This window comes from Gavia stellata, chromosome 2 (assembly GCF_030936135.1).
Source record: "Gavia stellata isolate bGavSte3 chromosome 2, bGavSte3.hap2, whole genome shotgun sequence".
Lineage (NCBI taxonomy): Eukaryota > Metazoa > Chordata > Aves > Gaviiformes > Gaviidae > Gavia > Gavia stellata.
Window position 1 is genome coordinate 2,020,804 of NC_082595.1, and position 19,010 is coordinate 2,039,813.

At 39.1% G+C, this 19,010-nt stretch overlaps 1 protein-coding gene across 4 annotated transcripts in view; it reads left to right on the top strand.

Moving 5' to 3' along the window:
• Window positions 1-19,010, top strand: part of ENAH (ENAH actin regulator) — a 99,886-nt gene that overhangs the window by 71,593 nt on the left and 9,283 nt on the right. The window contains exons 5-12 of one of the 4 annotated variants that reach the window (XM_059830055.1): window positions 5,581-5,885; window positions 7,088-7,888; window positions 9,647-9,954; window positions 10,221-10,363; window positions 10,774-10,828; window positions 11,144-11,192; window positions 14,711-14,777; window positions 17,259-17,321. In XM_059830055.1, coding sequence (XP_059686038.1) covers window positions 5,581-5,885; window positions 7,088-7,888; window positions 9,647-9,954; window positions 10,221-10,363; window positions 10,774-10,828; window positions 11,144-11,192; window positions 14,711-14,777; window positions 17,259-17,321 — 1,791 coding nt within the window. The remainder of the gene's footprint in view (window positions 1-5,580; window positions 5,886-7,087; window positions 7,889-9,646; window positions 9,955-10,220; window positions 10,364-10,773; window positions 10,829-11,143; window positions 11,193-14,710; window positions 14,778-17,258; window positions 17,322-19,010) is intronic. The other 3 variants (XM_059830060.1, XM_059830068.1, XM_059830075.1) reach the window with 3 other exon arrangements.

Below are 19,010 nucleotides of genomic sequence, written 5' to 3' on the forward strand. Positions count from 1 at the left end.
GTACATGAGGTATTGGCTCATTTCATATAACATCAAGAGCTGAGATAGTAGCACTACTTATTGTTATTCCCCTTTGTGCTCTGATTCAGAACAAACTAGGAAGGCTTTGCGTGTACCTGGATAAACTAACAGTAATTCTGTTTTGCAGTTCTGTAGGAGAAATTCTAAACACCTTCACCATCGCAAAATGTGGGGATTTTTTCATCAGGGATGCAACCGTGTGCACTTAACTCTGCTCATTGCATTTTTCTTCTTGTGTTATTTCAAGAATGTAGTCACACTCCTGATTCTTGGCTGCCCAAAGAACTGGAGGATTAATGCTGATAGAGTTCAAAGTGACAAGTTAGTATTGTAAATATGATTCATTCTTCATCCTCTGACTATACCTCCTCATACCTCTTTAATTGGACAAAAGTATGAGGGCAAGAAAAAGATGGGAAATAACTTCAAAAGCTGTTGCAATTTTAAAGTAAGTTAATTTAAAAACAACAACCCTACCCCCCTCAACACCCCAAAGTGATGTTTCCTAAGATGCTTTTGCCATGGAACTAACTGAAATCCAAAAAGAAAGTTTCATGAGTAGAATGTGTGATAAAGGTAGCAGCTCTTCTGAAGTTGACTCTCTGAATCGAAAACCACGTGTAACAGTACATACGTTGCACGTGATTGACGTACTGATCAGTTTTATAGCACTGTCTCAACCATTCAATGTAAATTAGCTCTTGGGTTCTAGTAATTCACACCTTTAAAATAATTAGAATCACTTTGCCTTAGCATAATTAGCATTTCACTATAAGATAGCTTTCGGGGGCATTTTTAGTACCTCTTCAGCTTTTTCAAAAGTTGTCCTGGTAGCTAGATACCGTGCATTCTAAGGCTGAAGGATTTTCATGTATTGCTTTCACAATGTTTTTGAACATCCCCTTGCTGTAGGACTACCAAAGTCTTGACATTTCAGAAATGCTTTAATTGATACGTAGTGACTCTTAATCTACTAATGCTTTTGCATAATATAATTTTGTTCTCTGACAAAATCTTAAAATAAAATGACATTATCTAATGCTAACTAAACAAAACCAGGGGGTTTTAATGCAAACAAATGTATCCTCTTTCTTTTTTTAATTAGCAAAATGAGTTCTTAATCTTTTTAATCTACAACTGTTACGCCTGTTAAGCTGTAGTTCTTTCTTAGTTTATGAAATTCATCCTTGCCCATTAAGTTGTGTTGAAGCAACTTGATTGCATTACTGGCATATTCATCTTTTGACCTGTGCCACTTTTGCTTTTCTGTCTGAAAGCTTTATTAAAATCTTTAAAATCTTTAAAACTATTGTAAAAATGCAGTGGATTGTGGTGTGTGGTTTTTTGGTTTTGGGGGGTTTTTGAGTGTTTGGGGTGGTTTTTTTGCTTGTTGACAAAGGGATGCTTCAGCAATATGTGAGAATAATTTAAACTTCAAATTATTCTCAAGGGTGGTGTATTTCATCTCATATATCTTATTGCATGGGAATTTTATCTAAGATAGGAAATGTTTGCAAGGTATTTTGCTGCCCTCTCTTGGTAGAGCATTTGTATCATTAGCAAAGTGCTCAACTTGTTCATAGTTTTTATTTGTATGTTTAATGAAATTCTGGGTTATTCATTTATTTCCTGAAGAAATGGAAAATGAGGATTCTTTTACAAAAATAAACCATTAGATACTGAATCACTCAATATTTATTTAGTATGAGAACTATTTATTTAGTTCTGTTTATTATGAGAAATATTTATTTAGTATGAGTATTTAGTATGAGAGTCATTTAGGTTCTGTGTAGGTGAAAGTGGTTATCTCACTGCCGTTTATCTCTATCTTAGACAGCCAATAAAGTTTGATAGTGTTGATTGCTGACTGAAAGGTAACGGTTAAAGCGTATAAATGCTTAGGTACATTTTGTGTTGACACATGGGCATTGTGTGTCTTTATAGCTCTCTAAAGAGGAGAAAAGTCCTGGGTGAGCCTCAGGAACGTGTTCACGCATGTTAGGAGAACTAGTCAATCCCAAATAAACAGTTTGATTTAGGCATACATCTTACGCTTTAGCTAAAATTGCATGTAATTACATGGTATATAGAGACAGAGTATACATTTATATACAGTTGAATCATCCGTGTCTCCCTCCTCCCCTCCTTTATACATATTACATACATACACACATGCAGACATACCTCTCTCAATAGTTAGAAAAGCGTTAAGTAAAAACGTAACAGAAGTCCCCACCCTTCTGGGCCAGGGCAAATGCCTGGAATACTTCTCCCTGCTACTCTCCAGTCCTCAGGGCATTTTTGGTTCAACGGCTTCTTGTGCATGATACAATTTCTGTTTTTTAAATAGCCTTCCATGGTTTTTTTTCTTATGTGGGCTTTTTCCTACTCTTTCTTTGAATCACTCTGGCAAGAGGTTCCACAGCTCATCTGCCTGATGTGCAGAGGTGCTCACTCTTTTTTATTTATTTATTATTTCTTAAATTTTTTTTGAGCTTTGCTATTATTAGTTGCATCAACTCTTTCCTCCCAGCTGTTGTATTAGGATATCCTCATCACTCAGGATTTTTATAGACCTCCAGTTGTCTTTTCCAGACCAGCTTCTTTAGGTTTGTTTTTTTAATGGAAACTGGTACGTTTGATCATAGTGTTGGTGCTCTTTGAACCTTTTCAGTTCTGCTGTTTTCCCCCTTTTGAGATTTTGTGAAGTGGGATGATGGTATTTTCTATACTGCTCTGTAATCCTTTCCTAATGTGTAGCACCTGGTTTATGTTTTTGAACAGAACACATCAATAAATGGGTGTTGTCATAGAACTGCTTGTCATAACCCTAATATCTCACTCCTGAATCGGTAGTCAACTCATAGTCCAGCATTTTATACATGAATTTAGCGGATTTCCCCTCTCTCCACTGCATCACTGCAGTTATGTCTCAGTTGAGTTTTATTTGCCAATTTTATTGCCCAGTTACTTGGAATTAGAAGATCCATCAGTGTTTTTTTATAATCAGTCATCGTCCTTGCTATCCTAAATAACTTAATATTAAGGAGCTTAGTCAAGAGCACCTCACTGTTTCTTTTCCAGATTGCTTATGAAAATATGAAATGGCACAGCTCTCGCTACGTCTTATTGCAGAACTGCCTCGGTGACACTGCTCTTATGTGAGAAGTGACATATATCGAGGTTCTGTTTCTGTAAAGAAATGAAGATCTCTTTAAGAAAAAGAAAATTTAAGTATCTGGCAGCTGCTTGATGTGTTACTAAACCCGGTGAATTGATACCTTCTAGTTTCATAAACTAAATATAACATGAAATGTTTATAACCTTACATGCCTTATCTACCTCCTAGTTTTAGGACTAACAGTGTGTACATTTCTAGGTAGAATATGCTGGTTTCTGGCAGATGAATGAAAAAGAATGAACAAAATAACCAAAAGCTGCTTTGGAGTCTGTAAATGTTGACTCCTGCTCTGAATAGCCTTTTAGCTACAAACCTCTGTGCATCCACCTCTCCTTTACAAAAAAAGAGCCTAAGATGACCAAGCTGAAGTTACCCATGATGAAAACCCTGCTTTCCTCTAATAATAGATTTTATCTGAGGGGGAAAGAGCACATAATAAAACTAGTTTTGTACAATACAGAGCAAGCAAAAGTGTAATGCCAAAAATATTTTTAATATCCCTTTTGGAGCTTAAATTTCTGTGGTTTATATTGTATTCTCTTGATATTTTATAGAAATATCTATTAGTCAATTACCAGACTTTTTGGTGGACTTCAGAGGCTAAAAATCAAGCGTTTAACAAGCTGAGTTGCAGCCCTGATTTCTTAATGACTGCTATTACAACTTTGTTATATGGGAGAGCAGGAGCTGATGGAAGAACTGATACAGGAGCAGAACTACTTTGCAGCTTCTGAGGATGTTGGGTAACAAGTTCAGTAGGGAAAAGTCCTTTTGCTGTACATAACTGGAACTTAATTGCTTATAGCAATTACAAAATTTCAGTATTTTACAGGGGATTTGTTTGTTTGTTCTTTAAAGGGAAAACATTGTTCTGAAAGAGGATGGACTTCAGTAGTAACACTGTATGAGCTGGGTTTCCAGTTCTGCCAGTTTTTTCTGAGCATGAATAGGAATGAAGTAGTTGAAGTTCCCTTTGTTTTCAGGCTTCAGTTTTACATGGCTGTAAGCGTTTGGTATAGAATTACTAATGACCCTTCCAAATAAGATTGCCCAGTGGCATTCTGTAGAAAACACGTATCTAGTAGCTTAAGGTGTTAAAATGTAGGTCTCCTTTTTGCTTTATAGTTAAAAGCTGCCTGTGCTTTGTACTCGGTGAGAAGGTATCTTCAGTTTGCATCTGAAGCATGGCAGCAAAAAATGGCTGTGTGCTTTATATACACATTTTCTTTTTAAATGTCATGATTTTTTTTGAAAATAAGAATTCAAATAGAGGACAATAACTAAGAACGTTTTCAGTGATATGTACTGACAGGACATGCTGGCCACAGCTTTGAGGAGGATGTGCCTAATTTTTGCTTTACTAGTGAGTTCCCCCAAGAGATGAAAAAGCTTTGAAAATCAAAAAGCTGTATTTTAGCCAACTAGAAACATGTATCTTTTTTTAATACAATTTGGAAAAAAAAAACTAAAGAAAATATAAAACAAGTTGAGGGGGGAAAAAAGCAAAAGGGTTGTTTCCTGCAAAAATACAGTGGGGAAAAAGCTGTAAAGTCCTTTATTTCAGCCAACCTAGTAGCTTTGGCAACGAATTGTGCGTGATTCCTTCTTACCCTTAGGAAGTTCTTTATATTTCCTCTGCCTGGCTTTTACTTGTTTTCCTGCTCTCCACGGCTTCCCCCTCTCTGCTTTCCTTTGCAAAGACTCTCATGAGCTGGAAACACTGCCAGCTCCCTGCAGTGTTTCCCTGGCTGCTGCACCCTGGATTTTTTTTCTGACCATGTCCAGTTTTCCGCTGCCTTCATGGTGTTCTTGTCTTGATGCCAGTTAAGTTGTATGTGCATGTAGTAGTATGCGAGTGGAGAGGGACACATATACATTTTGATGCTTCTGTAAAATTTGGGCAAATACCAGCTAACTAATTTATCTGAAAAACGTAATTTGTTTGGGGATGGGTTTTTTGATGAGCATTTGTGTTACTACTATTTCAATGTACTTTTATTCACTGCTTCAAGTATAAAATACTGTGCAAAGAACAAAAGTAACTCCATATCCCAAACTGGGAAGATTGCATCAGTTAGTAAATTATCAGCAACAGCTTTGTATTCTTACCTCTCGAAAGCCATCTCTCAGAATGTTAAATTAATTAAGAGGAAATTGGATATATGATTCTTTTTACTGTAAGCATAATACAGCTATTATCCAGCTCAGAAAAATAACATGTAGAATTAAGAATTTTATGTAGGTAGAAATGCTGTGCTTTTGTTCTCGCTGGTGCAAAGATTGTTGATTAGTTTATCTCTTCTTATCCTCTAACAGTTGCTTGATATTTCTGGTTTTCGCTTTGCAGCTTAGTCTTTTTCCTTTTTTCACAATTGTAGACAGTTGCAAGAGCAACAGAGGCAGAAGGAGCTGGAACGGGAGAGGCTGGATCGTGAACGAATGGAACGGGAGAGGCTGGAGAGAGAGAGGCTAGAAAGGGAAAGACTTGAAAGAGAGCGCCTAGAACAGGAGCAACTGGAGAGAGAACGGCAAGAACGCCTAGAAAGGGAGAGACAAGAGAAGGAGAGGCAGGATCGAGAAAGACTTGAACGACTTGAACGGGAAAGGCAAGAAAGAGAACGGCAAGAACAGTTGGAAAGGGAACAATTGGAATGGGAAAGAGAGAGAAGAATTTCAAATGCTGGTAAGAATTTCAAAACTGAGTGTATTCAAGTACCAGACTACTCTTTATGTGTTTGGGTGATGGAGTGGGAGAGAAGCAACAAAGGGCAGTGAGTACAGTTGTGCACCAACAGTCAGTATTTCAGGCTTCTGTTTGCTGGAATTGCTTCCTTTTTTATGGTAGGAAGTCCAAGATCTTTGACTTTATGAAATAAAATTTTTTGCACTATTTACTCACTCCATTGCCATCCTCTCTGATTGCTTGAAGAACTTGAATCATGTTGGGCACCTCCAACACTGGTTAAAGTATGAGAAGTTGAAATTTCTAAATACTTTATCATGGTTTTTTCTCTTAAACAAGATGTATTCTCATTACATAATTTGGAAAAAAACCCCTCAAACCTCAAACATACCAGGTTGAGTGTGTTAATGTAGAAGGTATGTACCTACATAAGGCGAAGTAATAGTATGAGAAATGCTTTTCACTGTGAAGCCTTGCCTGATTTATCATTGTAGTAACATTTTAGTGAAATGTATTATATATATTTGTAGATAAGATAATGCACTGCCTGCGGAAATGTATCCAGTGATAACTGAAAGCTTTCTCATTTTGGTAATATAATGGAACACATGTCAAGCACTTGGTTGTTCTTTAGTAACAAACTCAATTTGCATAAGAAGTCAGCTCATGGTATAAGTCAAGGAATACTATGTAAGAGCTAGTCACTTCAGAGCAGAGGGTTTTATTGGTAGTTTTATTCCCAGTACTTTCAAGTTTGCGATGGAGCTTTTTCTGGGGAAGAGAAAGATGATACTTGCTGCCTATGGTATGAGTTTTGTTAGTGGAGTTGTAACAAATGTTAAGATCACTACACTTGCTTGCAGTTTGCAACCAAACAAGAAGATAAAAGCTGATAAAAAGATTCATTAATCAAGCCTGTATCAAATCCATCTCACAGATGGGATTTGAGAAAACTTGCTCTAGAAAGTACTTGTAAATTCGAATGTTGGCACAAAAATAGTTGGTAAAATTTAAAAGCAGCTGTTGATAATATGTAAAACTTTCCTAACAGTATTTTCACTTGTGCCTAATCCTCTGGTACTAACTGTAGTCTACATTTATACATTTTGTTTGAATGCTGGTTTTGTTGCTTCATTAGCTCCCTTTTTCTCTTTCTCCTTTTTTTATCCTGCCTTTGCTGCTGCTTTCCATCTTCTGTCCAGCTCCATCTTTCGACAACTCCCCGTATAGCACTCCACTTCCTGAATACTCCAGTTGCCAGCCTCCTTCAGCACCTCCTCCATCATATGCAAAAGCAGTCTCAGCACCAATGTCGGAGGCCACACCGGAGTACGCTGTAGTGACTTCTGCACCACCGACTTCCACTCCCCCTACACCGCCTCTAAGGCACTCTGCATCACGTTTTGCTACATCTTTAGGCTCGGCTTTCCACCCTGTTCTCCCCCATTATGCTACGGTTCCTCGTCCGCTGAACAAAAGTTCTCGGCCCCCTTCTCCTGTCAATGCCCCGGCGACTTTGCCTCCAAATACAAAGCCTGTTGCCTGGTCCGCGCCCAGTTTTGCCCCCCTTCCCCCATCTCCTCCAGTAATGATAAGCAGTCCACCAGGCAAAGCTACGGGTCCGAGACCTGTCCTCCCAGTGTCAGCTTGTAATCCAGTGACCCAAATGTCCACGTCTCCCACGGCTCCTAACGGGCTTCCTGAAAACCTGGCTTATCCGGTTCCTTCACCTTCTACCTCAGGTCCAACTCCGCCTCCGCCACCTCCTCCCCCCCCACTGCCTTCCTTTCCGCCTCTGTCACTCTCTGGACCTCAAGCTTCTCCTTCTCCCAACTCCCCGAATGCCTCGACTCCCTCATCCAAGCCTAGTGTTCTCCCTTCTCCCTCTGCAGCTACCCCTGCCTCTGTTGAGAACTCTCTAAACTCTGTGCTGGGAGACTCCTCTGCTTCTGAGCCAGTCTTGCAGGCAGCCTCTCAGCCGATTGAACCTACGACCCAGCAGGGTAAGGCTTTCTGTTATTGCTACTAATGCACTAATCAGGAATGCAGTCGAAACCAATTGGTCTCAAAGCCCGTAACTGCCCCGAAGAATTAATACAATGCTTCCAAAGTTGCAGTGATCTTAATACCACAACGAAATACCGTTTGGAAAACTGGGGTAAGGGAAACTTTAAAGCTCCGTGGAGAAGAGCCAGTGTTCTGTGGCCTGTCATAAGTAAAATTCCGATTTCTTAAGCTCTCATCTGTCGAGAACAGAGCTTGTTGAATACTTATTTGGTAAATCTTGCACTGTTAGTTAACCTTGGAACACGGTGTTAACAGGCAGCATCATTAGTTTCCTAATGGCAGCCAACATGGAAGAACGTATGTGCTGCTTTGGACATGTGAATGACCTTAAGCGAGGAATAATCTGAACCACTTTGATACTCTATGTAGTTTCAAATTTAGAAAGTAGTATGTAACACCTACAGCATTTCTTTCTGGACAGTGGCCGTATTTTGATATATGGCTGTATGGTTAAGCAGGTGACAGTGTTAATGGATGCTCTACCAATGTGATAGAAATGTGAATTACATAGATGTAAATGTCTTTGTTAACCTGAATCCTGCTTTTATATTGATTTAATAGATTTAGGTCTTCGTACATAAGTCTGCAGTAGCTTGGCTAAAGGTGTGGGCAAAGGGGCTTCTGGGGAACGAGTAGACTGTGGCTTCTTCAACACAAGCCATGCAGAGTAGATCCTGTTTTTACCATACTCTCGTTTTACATGAAGGAGTGAGCTACTCTGTGATGGAGTGGAAATAGGGTGAATGGCCTCGCTTGTAGTATGGAATAAAAGTGTGCTCTTGCATGGTGAGTGATGCCAAGAGAGTTTCAAAAGGCTTTTGAATTTACACAGTGGTTAGCAGAGTAGGAAAGCAGGAAGACTTGCGTGTGAAATTCCTGCCTGTCAAGGTTGCTTAAGGTGGTTGCGCAGCATTTTGAGTAGCTTACGGCAGTTTGGGCGAGGCGGGGGGAGGATGTGTGGGGCTGTTTTCCTAGTCACAATTTCTTAAACTGTTCCTATAATAATAACACAGTAATCATCAGAATATTCTTTCTTCAAAACACGTTTTGTATTGCATATTAATGTGAATTTAAAGCATTAAAGATAGGTAGATAAGAAAGGAAGAGCTTGTTCCCATCAGCTTAAAATATGTCAGTCTTCTAACTCACTAATTAGTGTTTGTGTTAGATTATTCGAGTTGATTCCTGGAATGTTTTTTAGAGGAAAGATTTTTATGCAGCTTAGCAATTAGTGTTGGAACTCAAACAGTTCAAGGGTTCAGATGTTTGGGCGGTGTGTTAAATGCTTGTTAGTACAATGAGAGGTCACTCTGTGTTTAGCACCATTTGGACAAACAGTATTGTTCCTACGTGGTCTGGTGCTCGTGCCTTACTTGACTCTTCATAAAAGCTTTGCCTGTTTCCCAGTGTAAGATTCTTCTTGGTTGCAGCACAGAACCTGACCGGATGGGTTTTGTATGTAAAAGTCTCTGAAACTGTCTGATCTCTTATAGCATACTATGTAATATTTTTAGTGCATTTAATAAGAATGCTTCTCTCCTGCTGAAACTTGCAGTGTTTTCTTGCCTATAAAAAGGACCCTTACGAGTATTAAAGTCTCGTACCCTGAGCAAAAGAACCGGTATTTCAATGGAAATAAGATCTTTCTTTTCTAAATCCTTAATATAGTCTATTTGTTTTCTCTTTGATACTAGGTGTTGTCCAAGGACCACCTGCACCTCCTCCCCCACCTCCCCTACCCCCTGGCCCAGCTCAGTCTTCAGTAGCAGCCCCACCTCCTCCTGGCCCACCACCACCACCTCCACTTCCACCTTCAGGGCCGCCTCCGCCACCACCACCACCTCCTCCGCTTCCTAGCCAAGTTCCTCCCGTTCCCCTTCCACCTCCTGCTCCCCCTCTCCCCGCCTCTGGATTTTCAGTGGGATTCGTGTCCGAAGAAAATCGCCCTTTAACTGGACTAGCAGCTGCGCTTGCTGGAGCCAAACTTAGGAAAGTCTCACGGGTAAATGCGACTCTTTGTTTCTTTTTCCAATTCCTGTCTCTAAATCCTGTCTTCCTGAACTGGTTGTAATTTTTGTTCAAGTTTGATTGCCGTATCAAGACTCTTGGGGTAGGCTTAACTTATTGCTAAAAAAGCATTACAGGATGTACTATCAGCCCATCCCATCTTTATGCAGTTGTTTCTTTCTCGTATGTGAACTTTGCTTCTTTCGTCAAGTTGGCTATCGTTGTATTTGCACATCTGCTGTTATTTTGTGTATCGTGAAGGGTGAAGACTCCTCCAGTTCAAGTGGAGGAGGAGGAGGCAGCGGCTCTGCTTCATCTAAAGCAGACAGTGGCCGTGGAAATGGACCACTTCCCTTGGGAGGCAGTGGCTTGATGGAAGAGATGAGCGCCCTGCTGGCCAGGAGGTAAGGAGCTGTTCCTGAGCTCCAGCCGCTTAGTCATCGGAGAGGTAGGATTTGGGGTGCCTCTTTGCAGCTGGCTAAGGATCAAATAAACACCGGCTTGCTCATGTGGTTGCTTTGTGAAGTTGATAACGTTTTGTGAATAAGCATTTATACTTGAGCGTAGAGTACTTTTCTTCTGTGTAAGTCTTCATGCAGCAGTAGGGGAGGGGATACCGACTTCAAGAGGAGCAAGAATTGCACGGTCGTTTTGACAGGAGGGCTTTGTCCTTGAAAGTATTTTGAAAGTACTTTTTTAAACACTAATTTTCAATTATCTAGCTATCGAGCTGTGTATGTCTCTAATTACACTAAACAACATTCTTCCGTCTTAAAGCCATGATGATCTTGGTAACTTTTGTCTCTGCTTATAGGAGAAGAATTGCTGAAAAGGGATCAACAGAACCAGAGCAGAAAGAAGATAAAACTGTGAGTTGAGAAATACTATCGAAATACTATCCACTTTACGTTATTCAATACTAGATTATGAGAAAGATTCTAATGGTGTACATGAGAGATTATTTATACTTTACCTTATGTATACACATAATCACTATTTTGTGAAGTGCATAGTGCCTGCACATTTTCTACATACAATTGAGCAGAACCATTTAAATCTATACAAAAAGTGAAATAAATATTTGAACAGCTGAGATTAATCTGTTAGATTCACAAGAGTCAAAGGTGGTTATTTTTCTCTCTTCCTTCTGCCCCCCTTCTCCCTCTCTCCTCCCGTTTAATCAGGAAGAATCAGAGTCTTCAACTTCCAAGGTTTCTTCAACAAGCACACCTGGTAAGTAGTGCAGGTTTGTGAACTCTGTGACTCTATAATGCTAAAACCTAATGGCAAATCTCAGTTGGCTATGCTGAATTTTGGAGCCTGCCTCTTCTCCCATGATTACAGCCTGGCATTTTGCTGTAGAATGAATCCTGATTCAGAAGGGTTTCAGAAGATGGCAGATAAAAAGAACATCCACTGAAACACTGCACTTGGTATAGGGTCCTCCTGTGTCGAATCTATGGGGCTGATGCATGGAAAACAGTTGGTAGTGAATGTGAAAGCAGTTGTCTCAGTCATTGCTGAACACGAGTTGGGACAGTAGTTTGTTTCCTTCAAGGCAGATGTACAAGACTATCAGAGTCAGACAGAAACAGTTGCTGCTTCCAGGTACTTTAGTAAAGATTCCCTCACATGCAAGTGTTCTTTCTAAATCAATATGAATGCATGGATTCCTCTGCTGAGGTATGCTTGTGGCAGAGTTTGGAACTGTGTAGCCAACACTTCTGCTGCAATGAGTAAGGAAAGCTTACATCTCACCAATTCTGTAGTTGGCCAAGATGTGTTTTCAGCATGCATATATATTTATACAGTAAACACTTGTGTTACAAGGACTCAAGTGACACTCAAGACTTTCTTTTCCTGTCCTTTAGTAGTACCTTCTTGTACCCTTAGCTTCCCTGGCCACCACCTCCCCCTACGCACATACAAAAAGGGGGAGGATGTGCCATATAACCTGCAGTTTGTCATCCCAAAAGATACTGGAAGCAGAAGGAAAATGACTGGGTAATGAATATACCAGTCTTCAGTATGTTCTAGCTTTCTCTGTTGATTGTGTGCCCATGCGAATACTTCTTCACCAGGTGATTCAGCCACTTGATGGTGTGCAGGCCTTGATACTGAAAACCGGTGCTGTAGGGTGAACAAAACCCAGGTGGCCACTGGCTGTGGGATAAAAAGGAGAGCTAGGAGCTAAGTGTGCCCAGGTAGAAATAACTGGAAAACTGTTAGTATTGAGATAGAGCTGGTAGTGTAAAGAAATTAGACTGCAAGGCAATAAATGACTATGGTTTTTCATACTTCTCCCCCTCCCCCCCTCCTTAGCTTAGGCGTTTGCTTCATTCTGTTAAACAGAGAAATGGTATTAGCCTTGGGGAAATGATTGCTTTTGGAACACTTCTTCTAATAACATAGGCCCAAAAGAGGGAAGTCAAAAACAGTAGAAGTGAAGTGGTTCCTTTAATGGGTTGTCATGATAACAAGCCTCATCAAACTTTTTAAAAATGTCAAATGCATCCAGAGGTTTGACTGTTTCCTTCCAATGGAGAGATTTCCCTTCATTTCTGGATGATGTAAAATGCTCTGGTAATGCTGTGCCTCATCATTGGAACATGTCTTTAAAATGTTTTAAGAGGAATGCTTGGCATAGTCGGCAGAAGCCAGGTCAAAAATTTGTGTAATTATGTCTAATTACCACTAATAATATAGCTGAAATTGTTATAGACAGACTTGCTAGCATTTACCTCTTCCTTTGGTGTTGTGCTTAACCTTCCTATATGCTGTTGTGGTGAATTCACATTCACTGTGGTGAGTTCCACATTCTTTGTCAGGAGGAGTATGATGTTGAAAGGGGGACAGTTCTGTCCTGAGCTTGGGTCTCCTTCGGTTTATTTTGATACATCTCAACTCTGTTGGGGGGATGTGTTCTCTCTCTCCTCTTGCTTACAGGGGGAGTTACACCTTGATTACTTAAACATACTAGTCCTTCTCTGTATATGGTATATCCCTTAAAGGGGAAGAAATACGCAGTCACATGAAGCTAAGTAAAACCTAAGTTAAAACATATTAGGTAATAATGTAAAGAAAACAAGCTCAAAACCATGGGATAGGCAACAGATGTATGACCCTTGGATAATGTTTGCTGTTTCAGCTAGGTAAGGATAATCATGGGGTCCTTGAGCAAGCTGCAGCCACAGCAAAAGTTTCTCAAATAATTTTGCAGATACAGCTAAAATCCTGCTAAAACAACCCCTATGGAAGGACAAGTCCTGAAGCCTGGATATCAAGTTAAGCTTAAGACTCATTACTAGCTGGCAACACTGTAGTTGGCTGGGTCACAGGCTATGCTAGCAGACTTGTGCAATTCATATATTCTTCTCAGCATCTAGCTGCATCCCAGAGAACTTCCTGGTCAGTATGAGACTCTGAAAAAGCATTTCTGCCTCTCAGCTTGCCCAGCTGAGCATTACAAAAGAAAGGGAGCAAAACAAGTAAATAAATGCAAAATTTGGAACAAAGACTGATAAGATCAGTGATATGTTAAAGTCCTGAGTAAGTAACAATAGCAAGTAATTAATAACAATTCACACTACAGAAAGACTGTTTTAACTTGTACAGATCGTAAGGAATGAAAACCTGATCAGTAAGGAATGAAGCATTTGTGGTGATAGGTATGTCCTGAGGAAGGGCTTAGGTGAGACAACTAAAGGGAAAAAAAAATCTCATTCACCATGCAAGAACACAAAATAAACAGTCCTTAACTGAACTGTTTGTCTTGTTTTGCCTGTGATTTCTGTCTGTCTGCTGTTGACAAACAAACCTGCACAATAAAGCTAGCTTTCACATGTGACTTTAGGTCACGGTAATAAACTCAGGATAGCGAGGCAAAGTTTTATTGGAGAGGATTCTAAGCAGAACTGAAAGCAGGCTCCAAAATGGAAAGTGAAGCATGAGAGTGGGTAAAGAAAGGTTGGGCTTTTAAAGCTTGACTACAAATTAGACTCATGTCTGTAGACTAGGCTCAAAAGTCCTCTTTTGCAGTGTATAATAGAGTGCTGGCTCTTAGAGTATAAGCTGCCCAGATGGGAGAAACAATGCGCAGTAAAACTTTGTCTAGTATCACAGTTGGTAAGTAAACTACAGTCTCTTCTGGATCCAAGGACAATGTACCTTTTGTTTTGAGTCTGTGTTATTTTGAAAGGGTGTAACGATATATTGCAACTTTAGAAGTATCTTCTTGGGGACAAGGCTTTGGAAAATAAATACCTTGTTACTGAAAGGTATTCTGGTTGTGTGGGGTTGTATCATCCCTGCTGTTGCTTCATTGAAATTTACACTGAATTAATTTTATATAATTAACAGCTCAGGAAAACTCGTCTACCTCAAAAACATCTTTCCCCAGTATTTGAAGCTGACTGATTACAGTTCCAAGAATTCCACATTTCACAACTGAAGCAATAAAATACATAATGTATAGGCAGACCGTCTCCCAGTTGGATTAAGAATTAAATGGCATTTACAACATCTAGAACAAAAGTGAGACTTTTAAGATGGTATCACAACATAAATGGTAGTGTGACTAAAAATAAGATGAATACAACAGGAGATAGCTTAATATGAAAGAACTAATGCAATGTAGTAACAAAAAAACCCCCAACAGCTGACTTAAGTTGCCAGGTACTTGAAGCCTCCTCATGTAAATTACACAACAAATAGAAAAAGACAGCTTTTAATCTTCTCACTATGTTTTCCAGAACTAACAAGAAAGCCTTGGGAAAGAACAAATACGGTGAATGGAAGCAAGTCACCTGTTATTTCCAGGTACTCCCTTTTGTACCAGCTATCTTTTCCTTTCGTTTGCTGTTGTTGCTCATGATGCTAAAGATACTGGACTAAAATAGCAAAAATGACCTTGATAGTATTAAAAGCAAAATGTATGTGTTTAAAATTACTGCTGTGAAACTGCTTTTGGCAGTTTTAATTAAGAATGAAGAGTTGCTTTTGGAGAATGCTAGTAAGTAAAATTTTTGACAGTAAAGTCAAAAGTAAAACCCAAAAAGATTCCTTAACAATTGCTGGTGTATAACTGCAGTTATTAACGTGTGTGTTTGTCTACAGGAATGTTTAATTCTTTCTCTTTCTTTCAAGTCTGACATTTCCTGCAAGGGAAAACCAAATTCAGTGCTGTGATTCATATATTCAGTAGTAAATCTAGTGAATAGGTTTTCTCCTTTCTATTTCTGTGCTAGTCATAGAATGGTTATCTAGATATTTAAGCCATCTTGGTAAGGTTTGATCCTGTGACAGTTTTCAGTATTTATCTCATACCAATCCAAGGAAGTCCATCCTAAAGAAGTATAGAAGTATTATACATCCTTCAGTACATTAACCAATCTTTGGTAACTTGTCAAAGCTGGAACTTTGGTAGGCAGTTGGGGGTGTTTCGATAGGCATTTCAGCGAAAGAGTGAAATGGCTGCTTTAGCAATTTCTTCTATTTTTTGAGGTATATTTAATTGACATTTACATTAAGCAGAAGGCTTGTGGTTCATTTTTAGAATTCCTGTATATTCTACATACAGAGGTTAAAGGATTCTGATCTGTGATAATCTGACAAAGCTACCTGAATTTCTTGAGAGAAAACAAAAGAATGTGTTAAACTTGAGAATGCTGTGTTTGAAATTACTTGAATTCTCCTTAAAATTCTGGCCTGTTGGAAACAGCTATGCAAGATTTGGTGGTTAGAGAGGAAAAAACAATTATCCTCTAAGTGGCATTACTCGTGGTCAAGGTTGCCATCAAGATCATCTATTCTAAAATGTGGCACTAAACCCTTTCAGCCTATATCAGTATCCTTGTCTGTCTTTCAGAAATAACTAAGTCCAGGGGCTTAAAATGCCTGCAGCCTTGATTCTGGTTGCTTGCTTTGTTCGTTGTCAAAAAGCGCAGGTGACATTGGTGGTGATGTCCTTTCTGCTATACTGTCAGTGTAACAAAATACCGCGTTACCTTTAGCCTTGACTTCCCCCTACCTTCTTCCCCCTCACCTGGTAGGTCTTACCTGCTTTAACTGAGGTCTCTTGTTTTCAAGCAGATCGAGGTATCAATACATGGCATTGAGGGGGAACTTGTCACAGAAATAATTTGTGTAATATTTCATATTGTTTAAGATAGTTGCTGACCTGGTCCTTTGGCTATAGATACTCTATGGATAAGCAATTGAAGAAAGGAAAGTGAAGGGATTAATAAATAGGGCAACTCTCTATAACAGACACCTTTGGGGAGTCTGGGATACCGTTAAGTCTTCGTTCTAGCTGACCCTACAGCCATAGCTTCTTGTAAACTGTTTTATGCATCCTACTTCATTGATCTTGTTTCAGCTGGTGAAATTCAGAGGTTAGAGGTCTGTTTAAAAATGTTTTCTGACCTAGAGGAGTACAGAGTTGTGAGGCTTCTCTTGAAATGTATTGAGAAAATCTCTCCATCAAGCTTTTGTCTCCAGTCATCCAATGGAAAATGGTGATAGAAATCAGCTTGATGAGAGCCTTACTGGGTGTATACTCTCAAAGTACTTCCAAAATAAGAATTCCATGTTTATCGAATGTCAGTATTATTTTCCAGTGCTGTCATAACCTGCTGGAAGGTGCCACAGCATATATTTTAAGGCTGCTGGTACAGTTTTCTAGTCAGTCCTGACAGCTTGCCCTGCCAGGATGAAGAATGTTTCATGGACCGAGAAAGAAAAGGTATTAGTAGAAGTCTGTCTTGAATATCCTTGCATTTTCCTTAATTCTTGACAGTTGCCAAGTCTATCTAAGCAAGCAGCTTGTTAAAGTAACTTTCTTTGAGTGAGTTAATCAAAGGGTGCTGCTGTTTGAAACACCAGTACCGTGTTTGCCGAAAGGGGTTATCTTTCATCTGGTAAGGCTCGAGAACCTGCTTCTGACCTCTACAGAGAGGATATGAGTCATTTACGGGGGATTAAACAAAGCGTACCTAAGAAACTGGCAAGTAAGCAACATTTTCTCTTTGGAGCTTTCAAACAGGTAGACAATGAGGAGTTGTTATTCAGAGTTAATTTTCTAAGTATTTTAAAATAACTAGTGTCCTGTTTAAAATCAGGCTTTTTTTTTTGTAGCAGACTTTGAAAAGACTTAAGCTATGTGCTTTTAGTATTTCCTGAAACATTCAAATAGAACTCTTGGACCGCAACTAGTGAAACCCCATGGTATTTAAGGTGCTAAAACTGAACAAAATTAAGACCTATTATAGCTTGTTAAGGTAGTGTTTCTCCCCTTCGTAGACGGGACTCTCCGTGGAAAAATCTGCTTGCTTCTGAAAACAGGTTCTATGATTCATTAAACAGGTATCATCCTGTTGGGATTTGAGACTTTGTAATAACCATTTTGAGCAGTTCAGGGTTGGACTTTTTCTACGAGGATTGGTAATCACCACATGCACCACCAGGTTCCTCTTCACATTTTGTTTGTACAGGGGACAAGCTGGTTAAAGGCAGATGGTGTCAGAGGCAAATTGAGATGGATTAAGAACCGAACCAGCTATGAATTCATATTAAGTAGTGGTTTTCTAGCAGTCGCCACCTGCAAAGGTACAAATTCCTGTTGGATATGCCAGGATTTAGTGAACCATTTGCAGTGTTTTGAGAAGCAGGTTTTAAAAAAAGTGTAAGTTTCGATACACAGGTATAGCAATAAATTTTCCAGGTGAGTTTTCACATCTGTTTTTCGCAAATTTTATAAAGATAACAAATAGATTTTTGCCTGACTTAAACATCAGAAAGGAGAGGAAAAAAGAAAAAAAAAAAAGGACTCATTAAACATAAATTAATGTTTCTGTTGGGAACATATTCACAAGTTAGAATTAACATCATGTATATTTTAAACTGTAGATCTCAGTTTCGCTTTCTGTAGCGGCAGTCATGAAATACTGACACTGAAAGCCTTCAGGTTTTAAGATCTTTCCACAGGTAAACGTGTTACAGAGCCCCTCAGAATTACTGAGTCAAATTCCAGCTTTGTTTTTCATGAAGGCACTCATTGTGGTGACTACTTAATCTTTTGTATGAAAAGTTCCCCTTTACTTATCTTGGGTGGTGTATTCTGCATGTTGGCATGAATAAAATCTTTAACTTGCATGCTTGATTTAAGGTGTTTAAGGGACTATCGAGGTTGCCTGTCGTGTTAGGCAATGCTATGAAAAACCACATGGGAGAGCTCTTTAGCCATCTTAGGGTGGAATGGTTGGGATGTTTTATTCACTAAATTTTAATAGTTAACGGCAACTGCATTCACCATTAATCTTTCTTCTGAGCAAGTTGAAGAAGGAAGAATAGGATAATTTTGGGGGGAAGACAGCTAGATATGCCTGAGATTAGAAATCATCTAGTTTACAAATTATAGCTTTCATATTTGAATGAAGAATGTCTTGCATTTCGGAAAGTAAAAATGGAATACGTTCCTAAGACTGAGTGGTAGAGTCTATAAAGAGGCTTTCCTGTTGAGATTTTTGACAGATGGGGGAGTATATAGTGTATGATTGGTAGAGCTGTCTTTTTATTCTAAAGATCTGAAGCAAAAGAAACATGAAGCAGTCTGTCTGTGGAGAGCTGTTCTTTAAAGTCATCTCATTAAAATATTAAAGTCATAAGTAATTTTATTAAAATATTAAAGCATATTCTTGTTTGGGTTCTTCCATTAAGGCAGGTAGTAGGTCCCTCTTAGCAATTGCCAGGAATTGCATTTGAGAGGACACTGATTCTTTTTTCAGTCATGTTGAGTAAATGTTGTAATGCCATAGTATATGTGTTCACAGTTTGAGGTGTAAACTGCGAGTAACACTTTAAATATCAGATACATGATGAAGCAGCAATTGCCAAAAATCTCTTCTTGATGAACGTTTTTGAGCAAGGAATTCTTTCATAATGAACTAAGCACTGTCGATATCTAAAGAGTTTCGTGAAAGATCCTAAACTGTGGTTTGTCTTCATAGCATTAATTCACACTGTAGATTTTTCTGGTGGTTGCAAGGTGAATTC